Genomic DNA, 27204 nt, shown 5'->3' with positions numbered 1-27204 from the left:
TATATGTGTACTGCCGTAAGATAATACAATGCTATGATGAGATACTTAAAAGAGTTGCAGGAAAAAACATTTCTTTGGTGTGCCAGTGCTGCTCCTGTGTCCTTCCCTACCCTTTCTCTTCAAATCAAAAGGATTTAAGTGTGCACTGGTATGTACGCCCCTTATCAATTGATGACAATAAAGAGCACATCTAGAAGTAGAAGAATCTAGCTTTAAAAAAATTGTTTATGCCTTGCATGAATTAATGTACATATAAAAATACCTTTAAACTGCCAAGTATCATAGTAATGACTGCATTTAGTTTCCAAAAGCACTGTGATTTTTCACCAATCACATACAGGGTTCGTAAAACAAGATAACCAATGGTAGTTTAAATAGTCAACAGTTGGCACAGGGAATCGAGGGCTGAGAGCTTCGATGGATTTGGAATTAATGTCTCGCTATTAGTTGGGCCACCATTTTATATGGGCAGCGGAACAGGCAGCTCTGGTTGAGGGACGAATCCTCTGCGACAGCGGCACCAGGGAGTCTGCTAAGTGTTGAAGAAACCTCATTTCTTCAAGGATTTTAATATCAAGGATGAAGTGTTGTCAAATTGATGAAACAGTTTTTGACTTGGAGTGGGGAGACTGAGCCCTTAGCTAGACCTAAGGATAAATGGAGGGGTCATTTCTGCCTGCTCCCGGGATCCCCTGTGTGTCATTTGGATGCACAGGGATGATCCCGAGATATAGGCCTGGTCTAGCCATGGCCTAAATCCCTGTTCAGTTTTGTTCTGTTACATTTGTATCCAGTTTTTCGTCTTGAGAGATCAGAACAGCTGTATAACTTCACAACAACCCTGTGAGGTTTTTGTTACTTAGACTGCTCCAATGGAACCCATTCATGGAGCTTGGAAGGCTCTTACCAATGGAATTGGTAAGAATTAAAGAAGTCTTCAATGGATACAGCTGTATTTTACCTACTATTGTCCAGCAGTTCAGCTATCAACACAGAGCATCTGATGGTGGGAAACTTTCAGACTCCTCCAAGACAAACAATACTATTTGTGTTTTCTTGCCTAACAAGCAACACACAGTGGTGAATGTGCAATGACTCTTCATGATTTTCTCATGAAAGCACTCAAAGTGAGAGGTTTGCAGCCTGAATGTTGTGCTGTTTTAGATTACTTATTTAACCCACCGTCAGTTAGTGTGTTGTGTGGTGGGAGTTTTTTAACCAATGGTTGGTTATTTACCAAAATAAACAACACAAATAACTCTCTCTGTACAGATTGATGGGGGGATATGAGTGAGTCAATTCAGCGTGGAGTAATAGTCAACTCAATGCTGATCCTAATCATGGTTGATTATTATCATGTTATGTGGGGAGTACCCCCTAGATAAACAACTGTCAAGTTTATTATTTATTATTATTTATTTATATAGCACCATCAATGTACATGGTGCTGTACAGATAACACAGTAAATAGCAAGACCCTGCCGCATAGGCTTACAATCTAATAAGTTGTAGTAAACAATAAAGAGGGAAGGAGAATGCAAACAGGCACAGGGAAGTGTAAACAGGCACCGGGTAGGGAGAAGCTAACAGTATAGAGTCAGAACAAACTCAATATTTGAAGGCTATAGGGAAAAGAAAAGTTTTTAGCTGAGTTTTAAAAGCAGTGATTGAGTTTGTAGTTCTCAAGTGTTCTGGAAGAGCGTTCCAGGCGTAAGGGGCAGCAGAAGAAAAAGGACGAAGCCGAGTAAGGGAAGTGGAGGTCCTAGGGCAGGCGAGAAGCATAGCATCAGAGGAGCGGAGAGCACGAGCGGGGCGATAGTGTGAGATGAGAGAGGAGAGATAGGCAGGAGCTAGACCGTGAAGAGCTTTGAAGGTCAGCAGGAGAAGTTTATATTGTTGTCCGAACGCAGCCACAGGCCATAGCTAGACCTAAGGTTTATCCCTGGATCGTCCAGGGGTCAAACCTGTTCATCTAGGTGACACACAGGGGATCCAGTGCTCAGGCAGGGGCGAACCCTGGATGATCCCAGGATAAACCTTAGGTCTAGCTGTGGCAACAGTCTGTTCAGAAGTAAAGAAAACAAAAGGCTAATTGCCTGGAGCACTGCAGGGAAGCTTTCCTGATTTCTGTAATTCAACCTAAAAGTCTTCGGCGGCTAAAATGTAAACAATTGCGGTAATCATTTCCTTTTTATAACAGCTCTGAGACATCAAACACTTAATTCTGCGCATCAGTTCACATTTTGATGCCTTCAGCAGTTTATAAATACATAGAACGCTTTTCCAGGGAAGCAATCAAGCCATTTGTCAAAAGATTTCCGTTTAGCAAAAGAATTTTAAAGTTTGACATTACAGGCTGTTAATTTTCAAGGCTCTGTATTTGAACTTCTATATTGGCCTGGATCCAAGGAAGCTTTGGATGAGCAGGTCCCAAGCTGTTGGGCAAGTTTCATTTGAAACTAATGAAACTTTGGGAAAATAGCTTATGCGATGGCATGTGAACTGGGTTAGGTAGGTGGGAGGGGTCTGCTGTTCAAAAGGCTAAAGTAAAAAAAAATCCCATTGAATACAGTATTGGGTGTCATCCATGATAAAGTTTTAGAAATACACTTAGAAATTTCTACATAAAAAATAAGACTCTGAAGTTCTTCCAAATATAGTTACGTTTTAAAACCAGACTTTGGCCTTAGCCCGCGACAGAGGAGGGAAGATCTCGTGATGTGTTTATCGTGAGATCCATCCTCTGTTTACACACAACGTGTGATGACCTCAGGAGAGGCATCACACCTGCCATTTGCAGGGCGGATTAAAGGGGCAGCAGCACACAAACGTTCGTGCACCAAAGGGAAGGTTTTTTAAAAAATTAAATTATTTTCCCCGCTCCCCCCACCCTACCCCCGATGGGTGCAGCTCCCGGCTCCTCGCAAGGAATCGCAAGAAGCTGCGTCAACCTGCAGCGCCTGGCCACACGTTCCGCAGTCTCGGGCTCAGCCTGAGACCGCGGAAAAATCGGGACTTAAGGGGAGGGCAAGATCCCGGGGCAAGGGAGGGATCATCCCTCCCTGATCCTGGGATCCCCTGTGCATCATGTGGATGCACAGGGACAATCCCGGATATCACTCCGGGATTTCGCCCTGTCTAACTATGGCCTTCATTGTGATGTCATACAGCCAGTGGCTTGTATGACACTACATACAAGCCCCTGGCTGGTCAATTGCAGGGAAATGCTCAGCCCCTAGGCTCTTACTGTGGGACCTGGAAAACTACCAACAGATTCTCTTGAGGTGCCCCTAGGAGGAAGACTCAGCCTGTCCTCACCAGATTCCCCATTTGCCCAAATCCTGGCATGTGCAGCTTGAGTATTCCAAATTATGCAGTGTTTATTTAAAAAGGAAGGAGGAAAGAGAAACAAGCAGAGTATAGAGTAAAATAAAACATAATATTAGCATCTAGGTAGTCCTGAACTTCAGCAACCTTCAGCACTTATGTGTTAGAATGGCATGAATTTTCTAGATGAAGATGACAAAAACTCCAAGGAATTTTGGAAATGGAAAGGTGGCTGTGGGAGCCGAACCAATAGGAAGGTGGCCTCAGAGAACATTAAAAAGAGTCACATACACAGGAAATGTTTGGAAATGGAGGGACGGGGTTATGGGCAATTATTGCTACCCCTGGGTAGGGAAGAGGTGAGAAGTGCTCATGTTTCATGGGCGTCATGCAAGACAGTAGTTTTTTAGCATCTCAGCCGTGCCTTGAATGTTACAAAAGAAAACACAGGAGATCGTGTGAGCCTAGGCATGAAGGAAAGGAGTCTCTGAATCAAGAGTTGAAGAATTCAGTCTTGAAGGAATGGAGTTGCAGGGAAGCAATGAAAGAGCAGGCACTTTCTGTGCAGTCCCATGCAACAAGCTCATTTTGCTTTCATTGCTTTCTAACAAAAAGCCTTCATTAGGAAAGTTGGTGCTTAGGATGACTGTAGATGGAGGAATAACCCATCCGCCAATTCCTCTGTAAATAAACCTTTATTTCATTCGGATGCCATGCTAAAAAATAGTTAATACAGTTTCTGGACATGGCAGTTTCTGAAGTGTCTGCAGAAGGGTGAAAAACATCAATATCTGTGTCAGGCATGGGCAACTTGTGGCCACAAGTTGCATTGGCCTTAGCCAGCATAGCCAGTTGTAGGCCAAACCATCTAGCGGGCGTAAAGCTGCCCATCCTGGATCTATGAGGGAAACTCCCTTCTGACTCCTTAGAAGCCCAAATCATGCAACATAAAATATTTTACATGCTACTGCTCTTTTTGAAAATCAGACGCAGTTGCTTTCATGCTTGTAAACCCAAGCCTGTCTTGAAACCCAGTAAAGATGTCTTGCTTTTTGAACTGTTCTAGGAAGAGAGTTTCAGAATTATACACCTCCAAGCAGTTTTATGCCCTCTTCTTATTACACTAAACTATGCAGAATTGCCTTGTCCAAGTTGATCATCCCCATTGAACAAGCTCAGTCTTGATTGCATTCCTTGTTCTTGATTCAGAAATAGGTAGCTAAACATTCAATATAGTAATATATAAGTTATTGGATATACCATACTAAAGGGGCAAAACATAATGAGACTCAATCTTTAGTTCCTACTCAGCTGCACCAGTGAAGGCATTTATGTTTATAACCTGATACCAGCCTGAAACAAGATTCTAATATGCATAAACTTTTTTTGTTCTACCAAATAATTAATATAGACCTAATCCCTCTTATCTGATTGATGTTGAAGCAGTAAAATGGTGATTACTCCGTGCCTTATTACTGACCTGCATTTAAATTGCTTTGATTAGCATACTTTGATCAAAGAATAGAGACTTGGGATTTTGAGTGTATTTTAAAATCTGGCTGACTTGAGGCTTTGGCTAATACTTCAGTATGCTACTGGTATGTGTGTGTCTGAAAGGAATAGCATGGAAAGATTATATGAAGGGCTGTTTTGAAAGGCAACATATAAAAACAAAGACCACAGCAAGTTAATTGTCCTGTTTCTGTTACATGAATTGGAAAAATATTTCCATATCCAGAAGATTGTGATCATAACGCAAAATTACAGTGATAGCCCAGCAACCTTAAATAAGCAACATTAAATAAGCATCAGAACTATTAAAATCATTGCCATTTAAAAAAATAAAAGTCAATTTAGCAGCATGGGCAGAGCAAGCCTATGCAGGAGAGGAGAGTCCATGATGCCTGAGGAACCATCACTTCCTAAGCCCTGCTGGGCCTAGCCACAACAAAAGGTGGTGGTGGTGGTGGTGGTGGTGGTGGTGAGGGTGAGGTATTCCTTTCTATTCCTGCCAATTCTTCCTTATTTTCATTTCCCTTCCCACTGGCTGGTGTGCATGTGTGTCGTTGTTGTTGATGATGATGGTTTTGCCCTTTCTGGGATTGGGTCAGAGCTTTTGGGTGGCATGGCTTGTTTGAGGAGAAACAATTCTCAAATAACAAGCCACACCCAGGGTTATTAGGAAGATGGAGGCTGGCAGACTGCGCTGATTAAAATAAAGGCTTATTTGATCATGTGAACCAGGAGACCTTTGTCTTTATGGATAAAGTTTCAGTCTTTTCAGCACATATAACCGCTATTTCACTTGTTCAAAAATAGACTTGTTCTTGTTTAATATGGACAGTCCATTCTCGTCTTCTCTTTGGATGTCTTAGATCAGTAAGTTTACATTTGAATTCTGAGAAAACGATGCTGTTATACTTGTCATGGAAAAATAGAAATCATTACACATGTATAGATCTTATAAAACATTTTCTCTTATAGCTATTTGATTCTTTCAAAACTTTTTATAGTTGTAAGTTTAAGGTGTATACAATTCTGAAGAATATGCTGAGGACAGTCATAGTCATAGAAGATTCAACAGGTTTCTACCCCCTGTTCTTTATTTATGTAAGGTTAATCCTGATTCATTCAGGATTGTTGTTGTTTATTCGTTCAGTCGTTTTCGACTCTTCGTGACTTCATGGACCAGCCCACGCCAGAGCTTTCTGTTGGCTGTCGCCACCCCTAGCTTCCCCAAGGTCAAGTCTGTCACCTCCAGAATATCATCCATCCATCTTGCCCTTGGTCGGCCCCTCTTCCTTTTGCCTTCCACTTTCCCTAGCATCAGCCTCTTCTCCAGGGTATCCTGTCTTCTCATTATGTGGCCAAAGTACTTCAGTTTTGCCTTTAATACCATTCCCTCAAGTGAGCAGTCTGGCTTTATTTCCTGGAGTATGGACTGGTTTGATCTTCTTGCAGTCCACGGCACTCTCAGAATTTTCCTCCAACACCACAGTTCAAAAGCATCTATCTTCCTTCGCTCAGCTTTCCTTATGGTCCAGCTCTCGCAGCCATAGGTTACTACGGGGAATACCATTGCTTTAACTATGCAGACCTTTGTTGACAGTGTGGTGTCTCTGCTCTTAACTATTTTATCAAGATTTGTCATTGCTCTCCTCCCAAGAAGTAAACGTCTTCTGATTTCCTGGCTGCAGTCAGCGTCTGCAGTAATCTTTGCGTCCAGAAATACAAAGTCTGTCACCGCCTCCACGTTTTCTCCCTCTATTTGCCAGTTACCAATCAAGCTGGTTGCCATAATCTTGGTTTTTTTGAGGTTTAACTGCAACCCAGCTTTTGCACTTTCTTCTTTCACCTTTGTCATAAGGCTCCTCAGCTCCTCCTCGCTTTCAGCCATCAAAGTGGTGTCATCTGCATATCTGAGATTGTTAATGTTTCTTCCTGCAATTTTAACTCCAGCCTTGGATTCCTCAAGCCCAGCACGTCGCATGATGTGTTCTGCATACAAGTTGAATAGATAAGGTGAGAGTATACAACCCTGCCGTACTCCTTTCCCAATCTTAAACCAGTCCGTTGTTCTGTGGTCTGTTCTTACCGTTGCTACTTGTTCGTTATACAGATTCCTCAGGACGCAGACAAGATTACTTGGGCCACAGCTAGACCTAAGGCTTATCCTGGGATCATCCAGGGTTCGCCCCTGCCTGAGCACTGGATCCCGTGTGTCACCTAAATGAACAGGTTTGACCCCTGGACGATCCAGGGATAAACCTTAGGTCTAGGTATGGCCTTGGTATCCCCATACCACCAAGAACTTGCCACAGTTTGTTATGATCCACACAGTCAAAGGCTTTAGAATAGTCAATAAAACAGAAATAGATGTTTTTCTGGAACTCCCTGGCTTTTTCCATTATCCAACGGATATTGGCAATTTGGTCTCTAGTTCCTCTGCCTTTTCTAAACCCAGCTTGTACATCTGGCAATTCTCGCTCCATGAATTGTTGGAGTCTACCTTGCAGGATCTTGAGCATTACCTTGCTGGCATGTGAAATAAGTGCCACTGTCCGATAGTTTGAACATTCTTTAGTGTTTCCCTTTTTTGGTATGGGGATATAAGTTGATTTTTTCCAGTCTGATGGCCATTCTTGTGTTTTCCAAATTTACTGGCATATGGCATGCATCACCTTGACAGCATCATCTTGCAATATTTTAAACAGTTCAGCTGGGATACCGTCGTCTCCTGCTGCCTTGTTATTAGCAATGCTTCTTAAGGCCCATTCAACCTCACTCTTCAGGATGTCTGGCTCTAACTCACTGACCACACCGTCTGAGCTATCCCCGATATTATTATCCTTCCTATACAGATCTTCTGTATATTCTTGCCACCTTTTCTTGATCTCTTCTGTTTCTGTTAGGTCCTTGCCATCTTTGTTTTTGATCATACCCATTTTTGCCTGGAATTTACCTCCGATGTTTCTAATTTTCTGGAAGAGGTCTCTTGTCCTTCCTATTCTATTGTCTTCTTCCAATTGCGCACATTGCTTTTTTAAAAATAATTCTTTATTTCTTCTAGCTAACCTCTGGAATTTTGCATTTAATTGGGCATATCTCCCCCTATCACTGTTGCCTTTTGCTTTCCTTCTTTCTTGGGCTACTTCCAGTGTCTCAGCAGACAGCCATCTTGCCTTCTTGGTTTTCTTTTTCTTTGGGACTTTTTTGTTGCCACCTCTTGGACAATGTTGCGAACTTCTGTCCATAGTTCTTCCGGGACCCTATCTACTAAATCTAGTCCCTTAAATCTTTTCTTCACTTCCACTGCATATTCATTAGGAATATTAGTGAGCTCATATCTAACTGTGAGCTCATATCTTCACATTAGTGAGCTCATATCTTCCCTATTCTCTTTAGTTTGATTCTAAATTGTACAATAAGAAGTTCGTGATCTGAACTACAGTCAGCTCCAGGTCTTGTTTTTACTGTCTGTATAGATGTCCGCCACCTTTGGCTGCAAAGGATGTAGTCAATCTGATTTCGGTGTCGGCCATCTGGTGAAGTCCATGTATAAAGCCGTCTTTTCGGTTGTTGGAAGAGAGTGTTTGTTATGCACAGTGAGTTGTCCTGGCAGAATTCTATCAGCCTATGTCCCGCTTCATTTTGTTCTCCTAGACCATGCTTACCTGTAATTCCAGATGTCATTTGACTGCCCACGTTAGCGTTCCAGTCTCCTGTAACGAAAATAACATCTCTTTTTGGTGTATCAGTAGGTGCTGCAAATCCTCATAGAACTGATCTACTTCTGCTTCTTCAGCATCTGTGGTTGGGGCATATATTTGGATCACTGTGATGTTAAATGGCTTACCCTGAATTCGAATTGAGATCATTCTATCATTTTTTGGATTGTATCCAAGCACTGCTTTAGCCACTTTATTATTAATTATGAAGGCTACTCCATTTCTTCTGGGATCCTCTTGTCCACAGTAGTAGATCTGGTGGTGATCTGATGTGAAGTGGCCCATTCCAGTCCATTTCAGTTCACTGACACCCAATATATCTATATTTAATCTTGACATCTCACCAATAACCACATCCAATTTGCCCTGGCTCATAGATCTTACATTCCAGGTTCCTATGGTGTGTTGATCTTTAGAACATCGGATTCGTCGTTCACCACCAGCACCATCGGCCGCTAGCCGTCCTTTCGGCTTTGAGCTAGCTGCGTCATCACATCTGGGGCTAGTTGAACTTATCCTCTGTTCCTCTGTTCCTCCCCAGTAGCATTTTGACCATCTTCCGACCTGGGGGTCCCATCTTCCGATGGTATACTGACATATCTCTGGTTGTACTGATCCATTTAGTTTTCACAGCAAGAATACTGGGGTGGGTTGCCATTACCTTCCCCAGGGATCGTATTTAGTCTGACCTCTCTACCATGACCTTCCCGTCTTGGGTGTCCCTTCACGGTTTAGCTCATGGCATCCTTGAGGTGCTCAAGCTCCAGCACCACGACAAGGTAACGATCTCCTAATACATATCTCATATCTGATAGAAGTAAAACTTTGGTAAACTAGTATAAAGGGTAGTGGCCTAAGTGTTAGAAAGTGGGTCTGAAACTCACAAACCCATACCCAAAATAAAGCCTCTGTCCCCAATCATGGAAATATGCCACCTAATCACAAAACATCTGTTCATACATCTTTTGTTTAGTCTAGCAGTCTTTCATGGTCTTCCACCCTTAATGGAACATCTCCCACTACTCCCTGGCATATAAATTCACTGTTATTTTAATAGGCAAATGTATCCCCTTTCCCAAAATGGGATACGCAGCCCCTCATCCACTTTCATGACACTCTCACCCCAAACAGCACCCTTCCCCAAAACTGGAAACACTTTTTCCCCAATTTGGATTTACTTCTAGTGTTGGTGAGAGGCAACTTCTACAGCTGCCAATGTAACCATGTTACAGAAGAAAGCCCTCTATTCAAAGGGCTGTCAAATGTCAGTCTTCTGTTTGAAGGAATCCTCTGTTTCAAGAGCAGTACAGTCCAAGTCCGGTTTAAAGGTAAAGAGCCATAAGAAGAGAGAGCAGCAGGGGCCTTGAAATTGCCCATCAGCAGACTGAGCAAGATTACAAATCACAATTTCCCCCACTATGGAGGGACGTATTGTGTTTCTATTTAAACCATAGAAATTATTTCTAAATTTGTATGTATACATAAATTAGCACATGCAGATTTTTATGCAAATCTTTTGCCCTTGTTTTTTCCCCCCATGATGTGTATGTGGCATTGTTAATGCTGTCTGATCAATGCCCATCCACAGTAAAAGTTGTTGCATAGTTTCTAGAATATTTTCATGCCTTGGTGAAATTATAGTGCAAACTTTCAAGGTATTGACACAGGCCTCAAAACATATTCCCCAGAGAGGTCAGACCTCAATCCATGTTGTGTCTGCTCATCACAGGTCACAGTTCATAGGGACATAGAAACCTGCCTTAGACCCTTGGTCCATCTAACTCAGCATTGTCAACACTGACTGGCAGCAGCTCTCCAGGGTTTCAGGCAGGATTTTTTCCTGTCCTACCTGGAGATGCCAGGGATCGAACCTGGGCCCTTCTGCATGTAAAGCAGATGCTCTATCACTGTTTCATGGCCCCTTACAGTAGTCTTTTGTGGATGGAACACTAGAGTACACCACAGCTTCTCTGTTCGAAAAAAAATCTTTGCAAAAGGCATATTTGTGGAAAGGAATTATTGAGACTATAGTCACAAAATTAGTTCAAATAGTTCTCTAGTTGATAGTAAACATGGTGCTTGGTTAAAAGGACTACCATTGTAATAACAGTTATGACACTTAAAGCCCCCCCCCCTCCCCATTAAAGTAACTTACTGTAAGTGTGAATAATTTGTTCAAGAAAAATGAAGTTGTTACTGCTGTGTGTAGAACTCAAATCCAAAATGAACTGAATTAGCTAGGAACTATAAAATAAAATCTCACATGGGACCAGAATATACAAAATTAATTTCAAGATCTTGCAGCAGGATGTACATTATACATTCATAAGAATTGTGATCTCTTAATCCTATTTATATATGGTGTATAAACTTCTTAAGGTTTTAAAATGTATGTTTGGGCTCTTTCTGAAGAAGTGATTTAAATCTTCATTAGACATACTCCATATGTGACTGAAAGGCTTTTAAAATAGGGGGATTTTCCCTCCTTACAATTTTAAATGAATGCACACTTGGTCTAAAATTATGAGAGAAGGATTTCTTCGTTTAAAATGTTAGTCATTGAAGAAAACATGTAAGTATTAATTCTTAATAGGTGCAGTTTTGTCAATGTGCAGAAAGGTTACTATTTATTGGCTGTGTTCAGACATCACAATAGTCAGTGGTGGGTTTATAATCAACCATGGTGTGGGTTAAGGCCAGCATGTGTTTGATTGACATATCCCCTGCCCTCTCTGCCTCCCTCAGTCCTCCTGCTGGTATCCCATCAGGCATTGTGTGTTCTGCTGGCTGGACTAGAGCAGCAGCTACAGTCCAGGGGACCCTGTAGTCACCAAAAATAACCAACTGTGTGCGAAAAAATAGTCAACGTTGCCCAACACATCACATGATAACCAGCTGCTGTTCAAATAACCAACTCTGCACAGCGTTTGTTATTTGCATTAGTTATTTCAGCCAAATAACCAACTGTGGTGTGAAAAAGTCCTGACAGACATAATAACCAACCGTTCACTATTTAACCCACCATTGACTATTTAATCCACCGTTGGTTATTGTGTTGTCCGAATCCAGTCTTTTTCTTATTAAATGGTTGACCATTTGTAGCTCATGAACCTGTTTCAGACTTTTAAAACATTTCATAGAGTATTTTTCAGGAAACCTATGAATCTCTTGTTTAAGAAACTTCAATACATTGGAAAGGTGGGCACAGAAATGCAGATCCATTGAATTTTTCCGGTTTTATTAGCAAAAATTCTAAAAGTGAAATGTTCAATAGCTACCTTAATATTCTCTCGTGCCATACAGGAAGTGCTTTTAGAACAGCATGACAGAAATATCCTAATCACCTGGCAAAAAGAAGTGGCGGTGGCCCAGTTTTTAAAATGTCATGTATAATCTAAAGGCCCATTATCAGCCTGAAATTATGAACAATATTCCCCAACATATACTGCTTGTTTCATCCATGAACCTTATGACATAATTATTGGCCACAAGAAGGGGCTTAGGGGAGCTGTTATCCCCTAAATGCCCCAGCAATTCTCATAAGCCTGGCAATGGAGATGCCACAACTTTTGTAAGATGTTCGGATAGTCAAACCTTTTATACTTTATGACATAAATGTTTTGACATAGACTCTTGGACTTTCAGAGGCACTGTGTAGATTGTTTCCGCATTTTGGAAGTGGTGCTCCCTTTGACAAAGCAGGTGCACAATTTATGGGTGCTCGGGGTCCAATTTTATTATCTCAGCTGGTTCATCAGATGTGACCATTTTTGGACAGGGATAATCCATCCACGGTGATCCATGGTATGGTAACACTGCAATGGGTTATGGGTAGGAGTTGTCCTTAAAGACAACTCAAAACCTTCCATTGGTGCCATTTACAGCTGCCAAGAACTCCACTAGTTATCTATTTGCTTCTGGGCAAGGTGCTTGAGACCCAAATATCTGAATGATATCTCTTTTCCCTCTTTCAAGTGCCTTTATCAGATGTATGATAATTGTGAAATTCTCTTCCCAGTGAAATCCGTCTGGCACCAACCAACATTATAAACTTTTCCCTTCTAGGTTAAGACTTTCCTCCACTGCCAGGCATTTGATATTATATGATGGGGCTTTTTGAGATTTTATCAAGTCCTGGTAGTTATATTGCTATTTTTCACTAGTTTAAATTTTTGAGTGAAATGTTTTGTATTATGTTTTAGCATGTTCTGAGCCTCCCCAGGGCTGGTGCCAGACTATTTTGCGCCCTAGGAAAGGCGAGCTACTTGCACACACGCACCCCAAAAAATTGTCAACTTCGATGCAGCTTTTCAAGAAGAGTTTCTGAACTATTATATTTTCCTTTTATTATGTTTTTTCTTTAAACAGCTAATTTGTATAAAACTGTGACCCTTAAAGGGCAGTACTGTGCCCCTCTGAGTTCTGCGCCCTAGGTGGCTGCCTAGTTGGCCTAATGGTAGCGCCGACCCTGAGCCTCCCAGAGAGCTTTTACTATTGGACAGTATAGAAATTAATAAATGAATAAATATGAATGAATATGAGATAACAAAGAAAAGGGCTTTTTTTGCCAGTGCCCCAGTTATTGAATGTTTTCCTTACAGAGATTTGCCTGGTCCATGTTGATATCTTTTCAGTGCAAGGCTAAAATGTTTCAATTCACCCAGGCATTTTAACTGGTGTATGTTTTAATTCTTGCTGGCTTTATCAGTTGTTTTATTATTTTGTTGTAATAAGTTATTGTACACCACCCTAAAATTCTAAATAGAAATCAAGTTGGTATAAAAATGTTTTAAATGAGGAAATAAAATATCCATACCGCTGTTCAGCTGGCTAGGACTCTGTCGGTTTTATTTTGCTCTTTGCTAAAATGAGATCAGTCCTATATGCATTTACATGGGAGTAAGTCCCAATGAACTCAGTGGGACTTATGTCTGAGTAGACATGCATAGGATTGTGCTGTTGGACTCCCTATTCTTTGCACTCACACGCTCGCACATTCTATTTCTATATGCTGAGATGTGTTTGTCATGATTTGTAGAATTGGGAAACTGTCAGTTCTGTAAGCAAGCCTACTTTAAGCGTGTGTGCGGTTATAAAACCCATATGTATGCTTATACACGGTCTCCTTTGTGTTATGTGTACAGTGACAAACAAGAAACCTGCACAGGCATCTATTACAAAAGTCAAACAGTTTGAAGGTTCCGCATCTTTTGTACGAAGGTCACAGTGGATGCTTGAACAGCTTCGTCAGGTTAACGGTATAGACCCTCATCGGGTGAGTATTTTGTCCTATGGCAGCTTCTCATTTAGTGTTGCCTTCCTTTTCTGTTATGCTTATTATTAGTATTGTAATCATATCTCCTTGTCCCTTCTTTGATCCTATTTTGCAAATGAAAATTCACTTGTCTGAAAAAAAATTAAGTCCAGGATGGTTTTAAATGTTAACTTCAGCCCTTCAAGACCCTAAGTACCCACTCCAAATGCTACCAATTTCCTTCCTAAGTATCTGTCGATTTCACCACATTTCCATCTTTTCACCTTTGCTGTATAGAAAAAATACAGTTTTATTATCTCATTCTATATTTTTTAAATGTTCCCATCCCTTGTAAGCCTCCATGTCCTTTGCTGCAGCTAACTTCTTTCCTGAACGCCTCTTGCAGTAATTTGTACTACTACTTTGTCCCTATGTTACATTTAGAATGAATTAATTTCCCCAAGCATGAAACATTTCCCCTTGCATAAACATTTCTCTTTACAGTAAGCAACCCAGGAGTGGCAGAACCATAAAAAAAACAATAAAGGTTTAGTCCTCAATGATGGCAGGATCTACATTTTTACTCAGAGTTCTTCCTCCTACCCTTTTTCTTTGCACTTTGGAGATATGTGTATGGTGAAGATGTTTGCAAATTGCTGCAGATAGAATAGGGGTGGAGAATGTCTGGCCCTCCAGATGTTGTTGAACTGTAGCACCCATTATCCCTATCCAGCATAGATAATGGTAAAGGATGATCGGACTTGCAGTCCAACAGCATGTGGAGGGCAACACGTTCCCCATCCATGAGATAGAGTCACATGCTGTAAACTTAACTGCTTTGAGAAAGTAATGACTAACAAATTGTGTCAGACATATGTGCTAGGCCTGACCATAAACATCAAGATGAGCACATGCTGATGGCATCCTAGTGCAATGGATCCCAATCATGGGTCCCCAGATGTTGCTGAATTGCAAATGTCATTATCCCTAGCTGGCAAATTCAATATTTGTGGGTGATGGGAGTAATAGTCCAAACATATACTGTATTTGGGGAAACAATTTTCTAGAGGACAATTAGGACTATCTTTCCAGAAGCAATTACCAAGTGTGGTAGCTGAAACAAAATTTTACAAAGGGCTGTTTCAGATCCAGATAGATTCGTATATGGGACAGTACATGGGACAGGAGTTGGCCTGGTTGGACAGCATCCCGTTCTCCCCACCCCCACCTTATGTTGAATAGTCTTCAGCAATTTTCTTGAATATTCTATATTACAAAGAAGGGATTAAAGAAATTTTTGAAAATTAACAAAAATTTGAATGTAAATAATCACTTTACACAATGCTTTGACATTTTTATTTCCTAAAGTCTAACTGAGCAAGTGCAGCTTTATAAGATTAAACTATTTATCAAGGAATTCTAATATTATTCTTTCTAGGATTCCCCAGAATTTGATTTACTATTTGAAAATGCTTTTGACCAATGGGTAGCGAGCACAGCTTCTGAAAAATCTACATTCTTTCAAATTCTCCATCACACCTGTCAGCGGTACCTTACCGACAAAAAGCCAGAATTTGTTAATTGCCAGTCTAAAATTATTGGAGGTAAGTGTATGTGTTTTCATATGAATGGTTCAACCTATTTCAGGTCATTTCATCTAATAAGTTTTTCCTAAACAATTACAGCGACTGTGCCAATTCATCTGCATTTTGAGTTATATGATGTCATAATAGCTTACCAAATTTATCAACCAAATATCAACCAAATTTAAGCAAAATGAAAAAAAATTTTTTGAAGTTATCTGGTGGTTCTTCAACCCAGCATTCTAATTACCTGGCTTGACCATTTCTTGAAAAAAGCTGTAACATCTCTGAAGAAGCACTTCCTTTATAATCACTTCTTCTTTGGTCTTAATCCGTTGTTCTTTAGTGCACGAGAATACTGCCTCCTGTACGTGTCTCACTTCTTCCAGTTATTGATTTAGATGCCTCCAAATTTAATTCCTTTCCCTGCTGATTTTGTTCTTTCCCATTTAGCAAACATTGATTTTGCCAGCATTTCTAAAAGGGCTAAATTAGAATGGCTGTTGTTGAACAATAGCAACTTCCCTTTATCCACTGCTTTATTATGCCCAAACAGCTTCGTTTATGTACCAGCATTATTGATGTCAGCAGAGCACGTGAGTTGCTTCAGATAATAGAAATCTTTGTGTGTGGCTCTTCCAGGGTTTGTGATGTCTGTTCCAATCTCTTGTTGTTACTTTTAGTAAAATTCCTTGTAGTTAGATGTGTTTGCTCTTAACTAATTTAATTGGTCACTGAAGTTTTTAAGGCAAAATATTAGAACTAGTGTAAAATGTGCTGGCTGTATGCTATGCACCAAATTTGTTCCTTAATCATCTCTGAAGTCTGGCGTCTGAACAAGAACCAAACTGCCACACTTAGGAGGGCATTATATATTTTCATCTTTTTAAATAGATTAATCAATAGCAAATAACTTCTAAATAAAGTGAAATCCCTGCCCCCGAAAAAAAGAATTAGGAACATTTGAAAGTGCTGAAAACGTTGTTAGTGCTGTAGCTTAGTCCCTGTTGTTCAGAGCCATTTTTGTGCATAGAGATGCGATATTTGGTTGTTCCATTTTTGTTTTGAAGTACTTCTTATTGCTTCGCCCTGGGTTTGGGGGAGCCAAAGGGATAGAAGAGGCTGGTTGATGGCACTAAGTAATTGGCTTCCTGGATTCCTTTTAGTGCTCACTAGCCAGGACAAGGTCCTACATCCATTGTAGGGCCTATTGCCTTACATGCCTTCCCTCTTGCTTAAGTTGGAGGCCATGGGCACAAAGTGCATGCTGGAGCTTCAAAAACCAGGAAGCATCATGATCGTGCGTGTTGTGGGCATCATTTTGAACTTCTCATTTTCCCTTGCAATATTATTGGAATGTGACCTAATATGAAGAATGACTGCCTCACAATAGTAATGCTTACTTCTCAAACATTCTCTCTTGTCCTTTTGCATACTCTTATATATTATTTTGTATGAAATTTGGTTGATAATAACTGTTGATAAGAGTACTGGCAGGGTCTGAAGAAAGTGGGGTGGTAAGATGGGGGAAAGCTTGATTTTATTATATAATTTTATATATTTATTTATTAAATATTAAATATTATATTATTTATTGAATCTCTATACCTCCCAATAGTCAAAGCAATCTGGTCAAAGATTAAAACCATAGAAGTGCAATATAATAATGCAATAGAAACCCATCAGCATATTATATAATTATATATTTTTATTATATGAACACTAATAAAGATACATAAATTTCTAATCCTTTGACTGAAGCAAAACAAAAGAGGGCTTGTCATAAGGATTTAAACAAAGGATATATCAAAGCTAAAAGCCAATGGTTCTTTAATATTTCTGGCTATGCCTCCTTGAGATCCAGGATAAAATGCATTGTAATAAAAGGTCAGAACTAGCAAGATAGCCATTATGTGCCCAGCAACCGCTCTCCTCATAGACACTGAAAGCTGTCATATAATGTAAGAGATGCATTGTTGGAATGCTGAAGGTACCACCTACACTGCTCAAGACCAAAGAAAGAACTGAAACTACAAATTCAGTAGAGACCTTTTTCCCTGTAGGATCTCTCTACAGAGAACCTCTAATTAGAAATTTGGATTTTGATAAAGAAAGCAGTGTGCTCTGCTAAAAAGAGCCTTTATTTCAAAAGGCAAGGTTGGGCCTATTGTTTATAGAACTGGTATGATGTCATAATCTTTACATTCCTCCAAAACGTTTGGCTAGTCCTGCCAATGAAAATTAAACAAGTCCTATAAATTGGTGCAGGGGATATAACTGTTTCATTTTGCTCTCTTTCAAAGCCAAAAGCATCTTACTATATATCTCATAAAAATAAATAAACTAAAATTGTGTTTAAGCCTGTTTGGATTAGGTAATGTTGTTAATAAAGTGCTCCTAATAAATTATTCACAAGTGCTAATCCACACTGTCATATGTGTGCTACATGAGAGCCTCTGTGGTGTAGTGATTTGTGGATTGGATTAAAACATAAGAACATAAGAAGAGCCATGGTGGATCAGAGCAATGCTCCATCTAGTCCAGCACTCTGTTCACCCAGCGGCATGCCTATAGGAAACCCACAAGTAGGACATGAGTACAACAGCACCCTCCCGCCCTTGTTCCCCAGCAACTGGGGTTTATAGGCATACTACCTCTGATATTTGAGGTAGCATATAGCCATCAGGACTGGTAGCCATTGGTAACCTTCTCCTCAATGAGTTTTTCCAGTCACCTTTTAAACCCATCCAAATTGGTGGTCATCACTATCTCTTGTGTAAGTGAATACCATAGTTTAACTCTGGGCTGTGTGAAAAAGTACTTCCTTTTATCTCTCCTGAATCTCACACCAATTACTTTCAAGGAATGACTCTGGGTTCTAGTATTATGAGAGAGGGAGAAAAATGTCTCCCTATTTACATTCTCTACATCATGCATAATTTTGTACACCTCTATCATGTCTCCCCTTACTCACCATTTTTCTATGCTAAATATTCCCAGTTGTTAAAACCGTTCCTCATAGGGAAGTTGTCCCAGCCTCTTGATAGTTTTAGTTTCCCTTTCCTGCACTTTCCCCATCTCTACAATATCCTTTTTTAGGTGCAGTGCACCAGAACTGTACACGGTATTCTAAGTGTGGTAGCACCATAGATTTGTACCAGGGCAATATGATACTGGCACTTATTCTCAATTCCTTTCCTAATGATGCCTAAAATGGAGTTTTCCTTTGTGAAGACACCTGCACACTGGGCTGACATTTTCATTGAGCTGTCCACCACAACCCCAAGATCTCTTTCTCGACCAGTCACCGCTAGATCAGATACCCATCGTCTTATACTTGAAGTTTTGCCTTAATATGCATTACTTTACACTTGCCTACATTGAACTACATTTGCCATTTTGATGCCCCTTCTCCCAGTTTAGAGAGATCCCTTTGGAGACCCTCACAATCCCTTTTCATTTTAACCCTGCTTAATAATTTGGTGTCATCAGCTAACTTGGCCACCTCCGTGCTCACTCCTAGTTCCACATCATTTATAAACTTATTTATTTATTTATTTATTTATTTATTACATTTCTATACTGCCCAACAGCCGGAGCTCTCTGGGCGGTTCACAAACTAGTTGAAAAGTATTGGTCCCAATATAGATACCTTTGAGAGCCTACTATTCAAATCCCTCCATTATATTTACCATTTATTCCTACTTTTGGCTTTCAATTTTAACCATTTACTGATCCATAAGAGGACCTCTCCTCTTATTCCATGACTTCTAAGATTGCTTGAGAGTCTTTAGTGAGTCTTTGATATTCCTTGGTGAGGCCCAAGGAGACAAATACCTGCTCTGGCGTGAAGCTCACTGGGTGCACTTGGGCCATTCACTATCTCTCAGCATCACCTTCCTCATAGTATTGGTATGTAAATAAAATGGAATAGTGACTATGTATGTCTTTCTGAGTTCTGAGACTGGCAATAATAACAATAACAATAATAATAAAAATAGGCATGCATGTGTAGCTAGCTGTATTGTTTTTAAATTAGAAAGGAGAGGTTAGTCTGGTCATTTTGATAAGCCAATGTTACCCCGTGGGTAGAATTTTGGAAATCATCCTATTAAACTGAGTGGCCTTAGTGAAGCCACAAATTGCCAGCTGCAATTCACCATATGGATGTTCTGATGTTGTAAAACATTTGACAAACTGAAGTATTATATAAGTTCCTAAATAGGTTGATCATTAAATTGTGAGTGTTGTAAATTCAGGAGACCCAGTGAAGAAATCTCTTGTGGTATATAGGACAAATTTTACAGGGTCTGCTTATATTTGTTTGGCACTCAGAAGCAACATTTCCATGATTCTGGGAATGAAGGAAATAAAAGAATTCTCTTTTCTTAATCAGCCAAGGGAAGCATTTTCTTCCTGCTTTTGACCAAGTCTTGGTGGATTGTAAGCCTATGCGGCAGGGTCTTGCTATTTACTGTGTAATCTGTACAGCACCATGTACATTGATGGTGCTATATAAATAAATAATAATAATAATAATAATTTCTTCTTGAAATGCAGTAGCCATTAGAGAATGTGAATGTTTCTCCGCAATTAGGCATTAAATAATAGAGCAAAATTGTTTTTAGTCCATTGATGCTAATTGTTGCTTAGCAGCCAATAAAACATTCATAGAATCATAGAATAGCAGAATTGGAAGGGTCCTACAAGGCCATCAAGTCCAACCTCCTGCTCAATGCAGGAATCCACCCTAAAGCATCCCTGACAGATGGTTGTCCAGCTGCCTCTTGAAGGCCTCTAGTGTGGGCGAGCCCACAACCTCCCTAGGTAACTGATTCCATTGTCGTACTGCTCTAACAGTCAAGAAGTTATTCCTGATGTCCAGCTGGAATCTGGCTTCCTTTAACTTGAGCCCATTATTCCGTGTCCTGCTCTCTGGGAGGATCGAGAAGAGATCCTGGCCCTCCTCTGTGTGACAACCTTTTAAGTATTGGAAGAGTGCTATCATGTCTCCCCTCAATCTTTTCTTCTCCAGGCTAAACATGCCCAGTTCTTTCAGTCTCTCTTCATAGGGCTTTGTTTCTAGACCCCTAATCATCCTGGTTGCCCTCCACTGAACACGCTCCAGCTTGTCTGCATCCTTCTTGAATTGTGGAGCCCTGAACTGGACGCAATACTCTAAATGAGGTGTAACCAGGGCCGAATAGAGAGGAACCAGTACCTCACGTGATTTGGAAGCTATACTTCTATTAATGCAGCCCAAAATAGCATTGGCCTTTCTTGCAGCCATATCGCACTGTTGGCTCATATTCAGCTTGCGATCTACAACAATTCCAAGATCCTTCTCGTTTGTAGTATTGCTGAGCCAAGTAGCCCCATCTTGTAACTGTGCATTTGGTTTCTATTTCCTAAATGTAGAACTTGGCATTTATCCCTATTAAATTTCATCCTGTTGTTTTCAGCCCAGCACTCCAGCCTATCAAGATCACTTTGAAGTTTGTTTCTGTCTTCCAGGGTATTAGCTATCCCACCCAATTTGGTGTCATCTGCAAATTTGATCAGCGTTCCCTGCACCTCCTCATCCAAATCATTAATAAAAATGTTGAAGAGCACTGGGCCCAGGACTGAGCCCTGCGGTACCCCACTCGTTGCCTCTCCCCAGTTTGAGAAGGTTCCATTGATAAGTACTCTTTGAGTCCGATTCTGTAGCCAACTGTGAATCCACCTAATAGTTGTTCCATCTAGCCCACTTTTAGCTAGTTTGTTAATCAGAATGTCATGTGGTACTTTGTCAAAAGCTTTGCTGAAGTCAAGATATAGGATGTCCACAGCATTCCCACAATCCACAAGGGAGGTTACCCTATCAAAAAATGAGATCAAATTAGTCTGACAGGACTTGTTCCTGACAAATCCATGTTGGCTTCTAGTGATGACCACATTGATTTCAAGGTGTTTACAGATTGACTTTACAGATTGAGTTCTTTATAATCTGCTCCAGAATTTTCCCAGGGATGGATATCAGACTGACTGGTCTGTAGTTCCCAGGTTCCTCCTTTTTGCCCTTTTTAGGGACAACGTTGGCCCTCCTCCAGTCGTCCAGCACCTCACCCATCTCCCATGATTTTGCAAAGATAATAGACAAAGGTTCTGAGAGTTCTTCCGCTAGCTCCTTCATTACTCTAGGATGCAGTTCATCGGGCCTTGGAGATTTGAACTCATTCAAGGAAATTAGGTGTTCTTTGACCATTTGTTTATCAATGTCAAACTGTAATCCTGCCCCCTCAACTTCTGCTTCACTTTTTCCAGGGGGGTTTTGGGAGAAGACTGAGGCAAAGTAGGAATTGAGCACTTCAGCCTTTTCTTTGTCATCTGTTATCAATTTGCCATCCTCATTAAGCAGTTGAACCACCATTTCTTTCCTCTGTCTTTTACTATTCACGTATCTGAAGAAAGCCTTTTTATTGCTTTTAGCATCCCTCGCTAATCTCAGCTCATTCTGAGCTTTAGCCTTCCTGATGCCATTTCGGCACTTCTGCACCACCTGTCTGTACTCTTCTTTTGTAGCCTGGCCTTCCTTCCACTTCCTATATGTATCCTTTTTTGTTTTCAGGTCGTCTCTAAGCTTTTTGTGGAGCCACATTGGTTTCCTCTGTTGTCTTCTATCTTTTCTCCTTGTTGGAATTGTTTGTAACTGTGCCTTTAAAATTTCCTTTCTTTAAATACTCCCACCCATCCTGCACTCCTTTTCTCATTAGGCTCATTTGCCATGGGACCTTACTTATCGTAGTTCCATAGTTCCATCATGCTGCCTTCATTACGTGGCAATTATAAAGTTTGAAGCAGTTTACGTATTGCCTAAAATGTTAAAATTGTGCTAAAAGAATTGCTGCAAAATAGAAATTAAGCATGCAAATCAATATCATGTTTTCCTGATACTAAAGTGGTGGTTCCCCTATTGGTGCTTCCATTTTATCTACAATAGCGAATTACTGGGCAAGGCACTGTAAAACTGGCAACATTGATAACTGCTGAGCATGATACTTTAGTTCTACTTTGCTGATTTCCTCTTGGCACAAGTAATTTGTGAGAATACTGCAAGATAGAAAAATTAGCAACAAGGATAATATATGTCGCACCAGACTCTTATCTGAAGAGCCTTTGCTTTATTTCCAGTATTTCATTCCATTTAAACTAGTAGCTGTTGTCATTTAATTACTCCCAGCTGAGTCCATTTATTAAATCATTTTAAACTCAGCAGCCAATAAATAAATCATTAAGCTTCTGCACATCTCGAAGGTAAATAATTTTGCAGTTGCATGGAATATTACAGCAAGTGGAGCAGTGATTCTTTATTTAAGCTGGAACCACGAGGCAAGTGTTAATTACTTGATTTTGAACTGCTCAGGCTCACCTGAGGCAAAATTGGTGTAATCAATTATTTTACATTATTTCTAAGACGACTGATACCTATGCGATATAGTTATTGGTTGATTCATTATGGAACAGTGTTATAATTCATTTTGAGAGTGTATTTAATAAATCGCAGAAGGCAAGCAAGGGTCTCTTCAATATTCTCACCAGTGACTTACAGCTCAGTTTTATGCACAGCTACATCAGCACTATTTTACATAGCTTTCCTGCAGTCCAAGAACTGTAGCTGGTTTTAAAACTGGCATACAATCACTGGTAATTTTTCCCTATCATGAAAGAGGAGATGATATAATGGATAACCTCTTTACACAACTATTCTCTGTGTTTATTCTGATCAGATTTGAAAATTCTACCACTACATTTTGTCAAGAAGTCAAGAACCTTTGATTCTTTCTGAACTGCTCTGATTCTTTCTCCTCGCTCTGAAGAAAAGTTATCTGTTTCCTTATAGGTTTCTTATAGATATAATTGCCCAGAGAGCTTCAGCTATTGGGCAGTATAGAAATGTAATAAATAAATAAATAAATTGGGCCCCAGTTTCTTAAAATAGTGAATACTTCCAATTGAATGCATATTTCCAAAATGTGTACTTCCCTAGAAAGCACCAAGATGAACAAACAGCACAGTTCTAAATATGTTTACTCAGACATAAGTCCTACTAAGTTCAATGGGACTTATTCCAGGTAGGTGAGCATAGGATTTCAGTTAAATGCTCTTTTAAAAATAAGCTACAACTCTATCCACTGCAGCTCATGTTAGTTAGAATCAGTTTTTTTTTTATTTCTCTCCTAACACACTTTGCAGTAAATAGCTTTGGGAGTGAGGGAATTTTAGTGAAGAAACGTTACAGGGGTGGAGAAGGGTTAAAAAAAACAAAACACCTGCTTGGTTGTCCTGCTATGGATCAGGTTACCTGTGCATGCTCTTTATTTAAAAGAAGATCACAGGTTCAAAGATGTGGCTAAAGTTGCATCTAGTTTGACCCGAATTACCAATTTGGATTGTTTCAGTAAAGGCAGCGTGTGAGCTCTTGAAGAACATATAACATAGCTGCTGACACCTAAAGGATAAGCCTAGAACTGCAGAGGGTTTTAGTGAAGGGAGTTAGGAAAGAGCGAGGGCAAAAGACCTTAGGGATGATGTTGGAGGATTCTCGAGACAGACATCTACCTGCTCTGTTCTCTAGCCTCAGAGCGTCAGTGTGCAGTACTGAATTAAAGAACCCAGCTGAGGAGATTTAAATGTATATATCAGTTACCTCTTTGCCTCCTGTAACCTGGGCAGTTGGCTGGAGTTACTAACGACTTATCCAATTTTGTCTCCTCAGAGAATATTTGGCCGCTCTGAACTTTGTAATGAGTCATTTGCTTTTCTCCAGCCAAGTACTGGGTACTAGCAAGGTACTATGTAAATAATGGATGTGGTGATGTCAATAGTGTCATGGATCACAGGAACAAAGGAACGAACAAAAATTACTCAGATGCAGAATTTGTAGGAACCTACTGAAGCCAAGATATTTGTTCAGGTGTTTAAGAAAATCCAAATCCCAGGCAGAAAAATTGTTCTGATTTTATCCTTCTGAATATGTATTACTAATCTTATCAGAGTGCGAGGGCTTTGTATATTCTGCTCCAATGTATTATATATATTCCTCCCCCCTCCCTCCCTCCTGAACTCCTGTTCCTTGTGTGTCATGTCTTTATTAGACTGTAAGCCTAAGGGCAGGGACTGTCTTCTTTGCTACGTAAGCCGCTCTGAGAGCCTTTTTTGGCTGAGGAGCGGGGTATAAATATGATAAATAAATAAATAAATAATAAATGTAATCTGAATTGTGCATTTAGGATAGTTTGTGAAATGAATAAAATATACATATATTTGATGTATCAGTGTATGAGATAAATGTGTGCACACACTAGTTCTTTTATATATAAAATATCTTAACAGTGCAATCCTGTACATGTATATTCAGAGGTATGACCCACTGAGTGCCATAAGGCTTACTTCTAGTTAGGTGGATATAAGATTGCTCTGTAAAACAACTAAACTTGCAATCCTATGCATATTTAGACAGAAAAAAGACTTACAGCTCCCAGCATCCCCCAGCAAGCATGGCTGGCTGGGGAATGCTCAGAATCGTGGGACTTTTTTTGTCTGAACATATATAGGATTGTGCCAATGGCATAACAAAGCAAACAAGTGGACTTAGAGAGTAAATGTCAGGTATAAGACTCATGTAACGCCAGGGAGGCCTTGCAGGATTGTAGGTAGATTTAATTAGAACTAGTTTGGAATGTCTGTGCAAGCTTGTGTCTGTCAGAGTTCTCATGGGAGTAGCTCACTCACTCCCTGTCTCAGCTTTGAAGCTGTTAGACTTCTGTGGGAAACTGATAGAGTGTTTTCAAAGGGGATGTTTTCACTCAGATTGTAGCGTCATCTTGGTGAGCTGAGCAGTGCTACCCTGTTTGGACATGCATATGAGTTACAGGCTGAGCCCCTGTCTGTCAAGTGGTTTTGAACAGGCCTATGTCTCCCTTTATAAGCTGGAGCAAAGGCAAGGAGACTTTGCTAGGAACATCTTTCGACTCATGGCCTGAAATTCCTCCCTGTTTCGATCCATCACCGTTTGGGACTTTGAAAGCGCTCTGCACATGAATTCTTTTCTATTTGGACTTTGGATTTCTAAGGACTGTGCCATGAAAAGTACTGTGAGGCTTTTCATGGACTTCAGCTTGCATTTGCTATGGATTGTGGGTTTGTGGTCAGCTCAGAATACGGCAGGCTGGGATTTGACTGTTGCACTTTTCCTCTGCCAGACAGTGGCAGGGAGTTCCCGGTGCTAAAGTGCATGCACAGAAGTTCTTGTGCCTGAGATTTTTACCCACTCCATGATATTGTTTAGGCTTTGGCCATGTTCCCTAGTTACCAATGTGTGGCCGTGTTTGGACTAGCTCCCTTGGGATGGTTTTTTAAGCCTTTCAAGAACTCCAATTGTGTTTGCCTGAAGGAATGTATCAGGAATCTTTCCCTTCCCTTGGTCGGGTTTGGAACCTGTTTTTGGAACTGTTGAGATAGCATCTGGGAAACCAGGCTGTTAAAGCGTTTTGACTGTACATTAACTTGGAGCCTAAAGCTTTCCGACCATCAATCAGCTTTAAGTATTTTTGAAGTGTATAACCATTAAGCTTTTCACCATGAGATTTCCCTGAATAAAAGAAGTCTTACTGATTGCGTGTCCCGCCCCATGTCAGTTTGCCAGCACGTGTGAATGCTGGAGGGAAGGGGACCCATGACAGCAGATTCCAATGGCCAGATCCACCCATCATGGTGCATGTGTGGCTCCTACCACTGGCAGCCATAATATAGCACTTCCCGAGGCAAGCCTTGAAACTACTGGAAACAATCCTTTCTGGAAGAGGAGCAACCTGTCCCTTCCAGAAATGAGTTTTTCTGGTCATTTGCAGGGTTGACCCTGGAAGCACTGCATCGCAACTGTTAGTGGTAGAGGGTGCACATGTGCCAGGATGGGCAGATTTGGCTGCCTTCACAAGGGCACCATTGGATCCTGCCCTGGATCCTGAAAGATACTATCAAATCTAAACGCTAAATCATAAGATATGTAAATAAGCAAATTATTATCATTTTTAAAACTTAGCTGTGTTATTGAGGAAAGTGGAAGCCACACATTTAACTGTCTTAAATCTTCCTCTTTGGTCATTCATTTTCGGTTCTAAAAATCTAAATGTTGAAAAAAGAATCACAAGGGTTTGCGTTTGGTTGGTTGGTTGCTTTTGCAAAGATTTGGGAACTTGGGAGAGGCAATAGCAATGTGGAATTAGGAACAGGTGAGCTGCAGAGGCAGGAAAATTAACTATAAGAGGGAATGTGGGAAAAGTAGAAGTCAGTCCCAAGTACATTGGATGCCTTCTATTCCAACCCTTCTGGTTCCTAAGTGATCTGGAAGTAATATCCACGCTAATTCACTCCTAGGCTACTAGAAACTCTTTCTTTAGAAAAGTGTTAGTTAATGTACCATGCTTTTAAGAAAGAAATAATCATAATCTGTATTGAATTATTTACGGGGCAAAAAGAGGTATTTAAACCTTAAGAGTCTGCACTGGCCTTTACTTTAACTGGAACGTTCTATTACCACTGTAAGTACCCCTTTCACAGTATGTTTGGATTTGATAGTGGGAAGTACCGTGCCAAAAAAATAATTAAGTTAATGCTATAAACTACTATCATATTTTCTGCCTGTGAAATCCTAAGAGCTTAATCTCTTTGCCTTGGGGGCAGTGGGGTGGGGGAAATCTCCTGTCTTAACCACTTATGAGAGAGGACAAGCAACTACTTGAAGCTTCTAATGGTTCCTTGGTAAGTGGCT

At 40.4% G+C, this 27204-nt stretch overlaps 1 protein-coding gene across 1 annotated transcript in view; it reads left to right on the top strand.

The window, feature by feature from the left end:
* The window catches only part of STXBP6 (syntaxin binding protein 6), a 154518-nt gene that overhangs the window by 104566 nt on the left and 22748 nt on the right, over positions 1-27204 (top strand). Inside the window, exons 3-4 of the mRNA XM_063117760.1 lie at positions 13700-13830; positions 15248-15413. Coding sequence (XP_062973830.1) covers positions 13700-13830; positions 15248-15413 — 297 coding nt within the window. The remainder of the gene's footprint in view (positions 1-13699; positions 13831-15247; positions 15414-27204) is intronic.

Source organism: Elgaria multicarinata, chromosome 2 (genome assembly GCF_023053635.1).
Source record: "Elgaria multicarinata webbii isolate HBS135686 ecotype San Diego chromosome 2, rElgMul1.1.pri, whole genome shotgun sequence".
Lineage (NCBI taxonomy): Eukaryota > Metazoa > Chordata > Lepidosauria > Squamata > Anguidae > Elgaria > Elgaria multicarinata.
Note: the sequence above shows the minus strand (reverse complement) of the source record. Positions and strands in the feature narration are given on the sequence as shown.